At 40.0% G+C, this 8,165-nt stretch overlaps 1 protein-coding gene across 1 annotated transcript in view; it reads right to left on the minus strand.

Moving 5' to 3' along the window:
* The window catches only part of me1 (malic enzyme 1, NADP(+)-dependent, cytosolic), a 54,105-nt gene extending 48,347 nt beyond the window's left edge, over window positions 1-5,758 (minus strand). The window contains exon 1 of the mRNA XM_072460682.1: window positions 5,536-5,758. Within this exon, the coding sequence (XP_072316783.1) occupies window positions 5,536-5,670 (135 nt within the window). The 5' untranslated portion in view covers window positions 5,671-5,758. The remainder of the gene's footprint in view (window positions 1-5,535) is intronic.
* Between the last annotated feature and the right edge of the window lie 2,407 nt (window positions 5,759-8,165).

An 8,165-nucleotide genomic window follows, 5' to 3' on the forward strand; every position in this document is an offset into this window, starting at 1 on the left:
CCCTGTCAATCATTTTATAGTGTAGCAGCAAAAAACATCTCCCTAACCAGGAGCATTTGTTCATCACCTGGACTATCTTGTGGACCACCGAACTGAAATTCTAGCCTAAAATGCTCTGACGACAAGACCACCAGCACTCCAAACAAAAGTGGCATTGAGGCTCGGCAGAGGGGAGACTTGGTGGGATGTTTGGGACGAGACTCCTCACTATCTAATGGAATTTCTGTTGTTCAAAAAAGACAGCTCGAGTTACGTGTTTTTAATTGAGGTGTTTTTTTTCACGGTTCTTATTTTTACAGTCCAACATGCATTCTTCAGTCCACGGTGCAGCTCATGTTCGTGGGTGGTTACTGACGAGGAAGTCTGACACCTGGCCACACCCGATGCGCTCAAACTTTGTGGGTCACCTAAAAAGGACATTGGCAAGTGCAGCTGCTCCACATTAGAACAGATACACATTTGTGCTGCTTTTGGAGTTTGGTTTAACTCAAGACAAGTGAACACAATTACATGGGGACTTTAAACAACATTTGAACCATGCAGGCCATTATTTCATTTTTCCTAGAAGCGCGTTAATTACTATATGTTTGTTGTAATTTTAAAAAACAGATCCCTAATCCTGTAAACATTAATTTATTTTATGTACAATTGTGGGGAAACTGAACTTGCTGGAAGTTTATTTTGAGTGCTTAGTATCAGAAGGATGCAAGTGTACAGAATAGTCCTTATTCTGTGTGAAACAAGCTCTGTGCATGTCATGAATTAGATTAGTGAAGTCATACACCAAATTGAAATCAAATCAAAGATGAATTATTTCTTGACATGTGTTTGTTCAGCTCAGTTTCAGTTCAAATAAATAGGAAGACTCTTATGTTCGGGCCAAACCAGAGTGAATCTAGTGGAGGACAATGACTTCCAGTTGTAAAGTATTACCGGCAGAGTTGTTATCATTGCATCCTCACAGTCATGTCAGAAATGTGGGTTATTTGTTTCCCAAACTACAATGCTATGACCTGAGAGAACACATTGTATTTATCTGGGGTCAACCTGTATTAGTGACACAAAAGACAGTGATAAAAAGATGCCTAAGCCAAAACGAATAGCATTTGGAGTAAAAATCAATTCACAAATATATAAGCATATAAGCCATTTAGTGCATGGCAATGGAAAAAAAATAATAATAATCCGAAACGATACCGTTTCAAAGTTACTGTAAAACGACTACTAAAAAAAAATCCTGGGAGCATTCGTTGCAAGCCTCATTCCTTTTATCAGTGACAGCAGGTCAATTGATTGGATGCTAAGAGTGTTTGTAGAGAGTGTGTTGTTGTTTTTCAAAGGCTGAGCAGCGGAACCGCGTCAGAGAGTCCATCGCACAGATGCCTCATTAACGTGTGATCAAGCACAGACAGAGACAGGTTTGTGCATGGAGCCGGGCCAGCGCTCTCTCCTCCACAGAGGGGCCTTTCTGTACCTCACTCCCCTCTCCAGCTCTTTATTGCACCCTAACCCACCTATAATATCCGGTACGACCTCCGCACGCTCAGAAAGGAGAGCAACGCAAGAGGCAGTGTATTTGTGCCATTGTGTACCTGAGTATGAGTTTGGGGGCGGAGAGATTAACAGGATATCGTGACCTCTAGATGTGAGGACAGCCAGCTTTTAGCACTTGCATCCCTCTGCTTCAATTAGCAGGTTGTGCTGAGATTGGCTCCATTTTGGAGGTGTAGTGGGCCTGCTGAGCGAGGTAAACACACCTCATCCCCAGGGCTCAGTCAAATCACAGGGGGGCCAACAATACACCACAAGTCCAACCACAGACGCCTGCTTGTGTGAGCCCCCAACACGCTTTAGCAGTCATTTCCTATCTTCTACTCCAATTTCCTTGGTCCGGTTCATGCATAGACGCGACAGTGGATGGTTCTGCGAGGTGCATAAGAAACCTTTTCTCTCTGGCAAAGTGTTTGAGTTTGAAGTCATTTTGGCTTAAGAGAAGGACAAGCTGATTATAGACAGCCACATATTGAGATCAACACAAGCAATGTTTGTTCTGCTCAAGCTCAAACCCCTAAAAAGGTTACTCTGGTGTAGGCTCTCATTAATGTATTCTGACATTCAGACTTTTTGGCTTAGCTGTTTGAGTCTGTTTAAAATTATAGCAGCAAAATTATGATATGGGCCAAATAGCTGATCAATGACACAATTTAAATGTGGTTTAATCTATAGCTGATAGCGGAAAAGGCAGCTAAATATATAGCCTACATTATGTCCGTCACAAGCCAATTTTCCACAACAATTCAAAATGCTAATGGTGGGATTATATGGATTCCCAACAAAAGACACACTTGCTGGTTTCGGCTGATCTTTTTGAAGCCCCAATAAGCACAAATAAAAACAAACTGTTGTAGTAGTCACACACACTGACCTTAAAACATGTTCAATATCATTAGCTGTCGACCAGCCACTACATGAATTTGGGTCAACCAATGCAGCCGTCCTTATGAAGCCCGCCGTACACTGGGCCTATTGAGAGCCAAAAGTGTAAATTGAGATGTAAACAAACAGTTTACTAAAGCAGGCTTAGGGTAATGGCCTCCTGATTGACCTCTACCACTAACAGACATCCTCTCAGTTTAAGGGGAGTGGTAGAATTGGTTCATATGAGATTAACTTAAAACCTCACACTAGAGCAACATAAATATCTAGATTTAATTAGGGTACATGTAACTTGAAACTGAGGTGCCGCTAAGGAGAAGGCAATGCAAGTACTACTCAAGAAACGTTGCAGAGTGTATTTTGTCAAACTATATTCATCCCTCCCACAAAATAACCAGAAACATGGCACATATTTAAGGGGTGGGCCAACAGGGAAAGTGAAAGCAAGTATAAGACAGCCAAACCTAATGGACAGAGGATGTGGCTTACTTTCAGCTGCTAAGTGTTGGACACCACAAAAATGTGCTATAGGCAGCGGCCCAATTTGTTTCGGCAGAGAACACACGACGACTGTCGGTAAACCGAATACGATTTTGGATCAAAATGATTCCTTTCCTCGAGTAAAACAACTTCAAATCGAGAAGTCCACAAACTGATAAAGCCATTTTTGTGATGGCCCATACAACTCTTTACCACTCTGTATCACAATTGATTTATTCACTGGGTTCTTGAATTGGTACTTATTCAATTACTTAAAATTATTACTCAAGCATTGCTTTTGCAGCATAACAATTAAATAATGAGTGTAGCGTAGTGGTTTACGGCGTTGTCTTTAACCTCTGCGTCGTGGGTTCCCTTACTGGCCTTGGCAATTTGCCGAATGTCTCTAACTTTTCTCGACCCAAGCTGTAAAAACAATGGTGTGTTAAGTAGATCCTTGTGGGGTCATTGGCTGTCCAACAACTGCCTCTGTATCAGTCTCTGTCCCCCTTTGAGTCCTGCTGGGACACAGTTTGAACCAAACTGTTCGTCTTATCAGTGCTGATACCAGGCCATACACCAGCCGCATCGCCTGTGGTCATTTATCATTTCAACACGCGTTGGGCTAAAACAACCATAAAGACTCAACATTTCAACATTTCATGAGGGTGACATCGGGGCAGCAAAAGGAAAGACATGTTCAGCCTTCTACAATAGTGTATAATAACACACATTTCAGAGTGCTGTGGTACTCAATATTTATATTGAAAACCATGCAGACTCAGATCAGCTTTTGCATTGGCTAGAGAGAGTTGTTTTCATTCTTGTTTCCCCATGGCTACCACAGGACAGAAAAAATAGCTCAGGGGGCAAGAGCAAATATTCAGGGTCTAAATTTAGTCTGACTTTGACAAAGAGCCTTCAGACTGAGGCACTCTGCTTGTAGGGGACACTTGACATATACATCAGCTGAAATGGGTCGGTTGTTTTGATAGTCAGTCAGGACCACGGACAGAGGTGTGTGTGGACTGGCCTTTTGACCTAAGAGGGCCACGAGTTCAACCACACATTCAAGAGAAAACACTGGAAATACTGAATGCAGTACAGTGTCACACGCTCTTTTGTTAAATATACTGTACTGTGGGAAATAAAAATGATGAGGTAAGCATTTGGAATCGGAGCTTGTTTCACTGCCATGCTGAGACCAAACGTCATCCTGGGACTAACAACAAAGTCACCAGATCAAAACAAAGCAATACACTGGCCGAAAGCAGGTCTAACATTGGCCTACAACAAATAATAAATACCATAATGATAATATTGCATACAGCTTATATAGCCTTTTCAGGACACCCAAAGACGCTTCACAATGCATGTGATAAGCTATTACTGTAGCCACAGCTGCCCTGGAGCAGACCGACTTTACCCAGTCTAGCAGGGTGACTATATAAAAACATTTTTCACAACAAACGCTCATAAAATAATCAATGCATTATTATTATTAAAATAACAACAACTTGGCTCTTGACAAACGGTTTGTCAAACCAACCAGTCGACTCTCTGGAGTTTGTGTATATCACTGTTTAGTGGAGCTAGGCCCTGAGCACAGTGCATAGTGAAGTCAGTGGCGAGCAAAGTGTGCGCTGCCAAAAGATGAGTCACAGAGGAGCGGGGTGGTAATATGAGGCAGGTAGGGGGCTTATTTCTAAAATTTGAGTCTGACATTCTCTAAAAATACCTTTTAAAAACAAAATTGTAATAAATCTGTATGCCCAACAGGAATAAATTCAGATTTGTATCAATAGAACACTTTATTCTAACATATTCCTTAGAAGCCAGTTCATCGTTTATTTTGTTACATTTTTAAAAAGTAGTTGTTTGACTAGTTGACTTATCAAAAATAAACTTTGCAGCCCTTATGACTGCTAAACCACAGCTATATTCTCCATCAGAGACAACAGGCCCACAGTTTGATAACCAGCTTGGACCTTCAGGAAGTTGCACATCACTCTGTAATTCATGACTCTGCAATTATTAGTCAAGACTTATTCACAGGGTGTGCAATCTATACAAAACGCTGAAAAACTGAACAAATGACAATTACAAATCACATGTAAAAGGCTCAATCGACAAGAATCTCTCAGCTGCCTTGTCACATGTTTAGCCATTGCCTCAAACAACTAGCTTCATTGTATTGCAAATTGTTACAGCAATTATACAATAGCCTACAACAAGTAATAAAGACTGGTAAACAACTTTAAAGAAACATTTGATCGCTTTAAATCTAAATATAACATTGCTTACAGCTGATACCCAAACCCTCTGACTAATGCTGCGTTCAAGTTTCTTTCAAAGTTTGGACATAGCGTAAAAGATGCAATGTCTTATTATATAGCCTGTGTCCTACTGATAACAAAGTAACCCACACTGTAGATATAAGCTATGCTACTATTAATTGACAAAACAATACACAATAAACGCAATTTTATTTCACTATACCTCAAAAGTACAACGTTTTCCCAGTCTCTTTAAACGCAGCCGCAGCTAGCGTTGAAGGCTAGCCATTCAAAACAAATAAAAAGTATGTCAAACTTGCGTAATGAAGGGAATCAAACTTACCTTGTTGAAATTGGGGTTGCGGACGACATCGTAACCTCTTTTCTTTGTGTACACGAAGGTTTTTGTGTTTAGCTCGCTCTTCCGCATCTCTGTTTCCACCGACTCCCGTCTCACCAGTCCACCGTTACGTGCCATGTTGTTGTCTCTGTAAATATCGCCGCGACCCCGACACTTTGTGAATGCGCACGTCCGGATTGAAACGATCCAGCCTAGTGTAAACAGTCAGTGCACTGCTGTAATGGAATAATGTTCGACGCTATCTGGTTTCTTTTATCAATGAGATGCTTTATTGTGTCAGCAGGAAGTTCAAGTGGACTGTGTCACCAGGCAACAGGTGCATGAGGTAAATATAAGCTGCATGGCAAATACACGCCTATTTAATTACCTTAAGTTATCTTTCTTTCAAAGCTTTTATAATCTATGGCCAGTAAACGTGGCTCAATCAAAAATTAGTTGGCGAATAGGTTAGAAAAAGTCAAGTAGCAGTAGTATAGCCAATGGATGAACCCCACTTGATGGAACATTAGACATGAGGCTACATTATAATTTTGGTCAAAGTGATAATATTGTCACTGACATTCAAGGCCAAGTCGAGTCCTAAGTCAAGTCTCAAGTGATCAAATAATGATTTACCTCAGACACGAGTCACGAGGTGCAAGTCCACACCTCTGCCAGAATCTAGTTAAAAGATGCCAAATTGAATGCCGTTAATTTTGATATGCTGATGCAAATGTGTTAAACTAGACCTTTTAAGGAACTGAAAATGTGGTTTGCACAAGTCTTCCTCTTTAAGCATCAGGTTTCATAATAGTCATGTCATGTGCATGAGGAGCCTCATCTGACCCATACATTTTAATGCAATGTCAGGAGTTCAGAGCTAAAGGTCAGCCTTTAGCCTTCACCTTGTCACCGCACATGAGTTTTGCAACATTACACTGCAGTAGAGAGTGTCTCAAAATAACTGGCATTCTGGCAGTGGGAATTGGGTCAAACCCAAGCTCAAGGTATAATTGTATGTGTGACACTGCATTAGATTAATCAAAAATGAAATATTACTATGTGTGAAGAATAAGACGCTGTTAATGACAAAGGACAAAGGATTAGATGTAGGTATACGAGCACTATAAAGATAACAGAGATGATCATGTGGAAATGTCACATAGTGTCTCTCAAGTTCAGTTTTAATGTCAAATTCAAATGTGAATTTATTATTTTTCATAACTAGGTCACAATTATGGAATTCAATTTTTGTTTTTCAGACTGGAGAATGACACAAGATGATACGATGTGTATGGTATACAGTATATTGTAATGAGATTTTTTCTAATTAATTGTAAATGAAACATTCACAATTAGACGTGATTGGAGACCAAGTACCCTTCTTTTTTGGTGTCATCCTGGTTTGGATTGGCTAGTCACTTTACTTAAACATAGTGAAAACTTCAATATTCCAACAATATAAATGTGTGTTTGTTACTAAAGAGTAGAGTAAACAACAGACTACCTGACTAATAAAATAGCTATGTTATCACTGGTTTAAATTCAACAAGTGTAGTGTGGGAAAGCAGAGAGGGACTCGATGCTTTGTGTGGTCTATTTATCATTGATCTGTTCTTGGACAAAAATCACCCTCTCGCTATCCATTGCAGCTGACAAACATTTCCATGTGTTTGTGAACGTGGAGCCAGAGGGTGCACATGTGAGGCAGAGGCAGGGTGCCAGCTGGCAGTGGGTGGGCAGTCCAGGGAACATTTAAGAAGCAACATTAGTCCACCCACACATATTTACAAGGGAGGCAGGGCAACAGCTGCTGTCGAGGTTTTACACTCAGGAATAATGTTTGTGTAGTCTACTTTGTATTTTGATCGGAAAATGTACAGTCATAACAGTCTTTATGAGCATATCTGAATTAGTAAGAAAACAATTAAGATTATTTTAGTTGCTTTCAATGTATCTTGGTGTAGTGGATGTCCTCCCTGCAGTTACAGTGGTTTCTCACTAAATTACCCTACACTAAATTAATGAATAGTATATGCATGACTAAAATTTTGATGGTCACTTCAAATGTGTACAGTGGCTAAAACAACACATGATACTTTACTGGTCCATATGCAAAGTAATGTTCAAGTGACAAATGTGAAATAGCCTGTAATAAGTGGTATTTTCTCATTGTATTTGATACAAGCAAATACTATTGCTTACCTTGAAATAATGCATGACTCCCATCTAACATTTAATTGTCTTGATAGTGTTATGTTATTTTAATTTTATTTGTGGCCTTTTAGAAATGTATAACTGTATGAAGCTATACTACAAACAAAAGGTACCTGTGACCAGAATAGCTATTGAGCTGATTAATGACAAACTATGGTGGTTAAGAGTCAAAGTCATTATTATATAATCTTGCAGCAGCATGTCAAGATGACCCGATGAGAAAGAATCATGATGTTGGTACAAATTATATCATTATAATACCATTAACATTAAATATCTTGACTTTATTGCTTTGTTATTAACAGCTCTCTCCTACACACGTCAGCCGTCGCCACAACAGCAGCCCCTCTCATGTCTGTGTTTTGTCTCTTGTTTATGCCTGCAGGGCTTTGGTCAGGAAGAGGAGATGCAGCAGA

Source organism: Eucyclogobius newberryi, unplaced genomic scaffold (assembly GCF_026437365.1).
Source record: "Eucyclogobius newberryi isolate DKJ021-1_F unplaced genomic scaffold, fEucNew1.0.hap1 SCAF_3, whole genome shotgun sequence".
Lineage (NCBI taxonomy): Eukaryota > Metazoa > Chordata > Actinopteri > Gobiiformes > Gobiidae > Eucyclogobius > Eucyclogobius newberryi.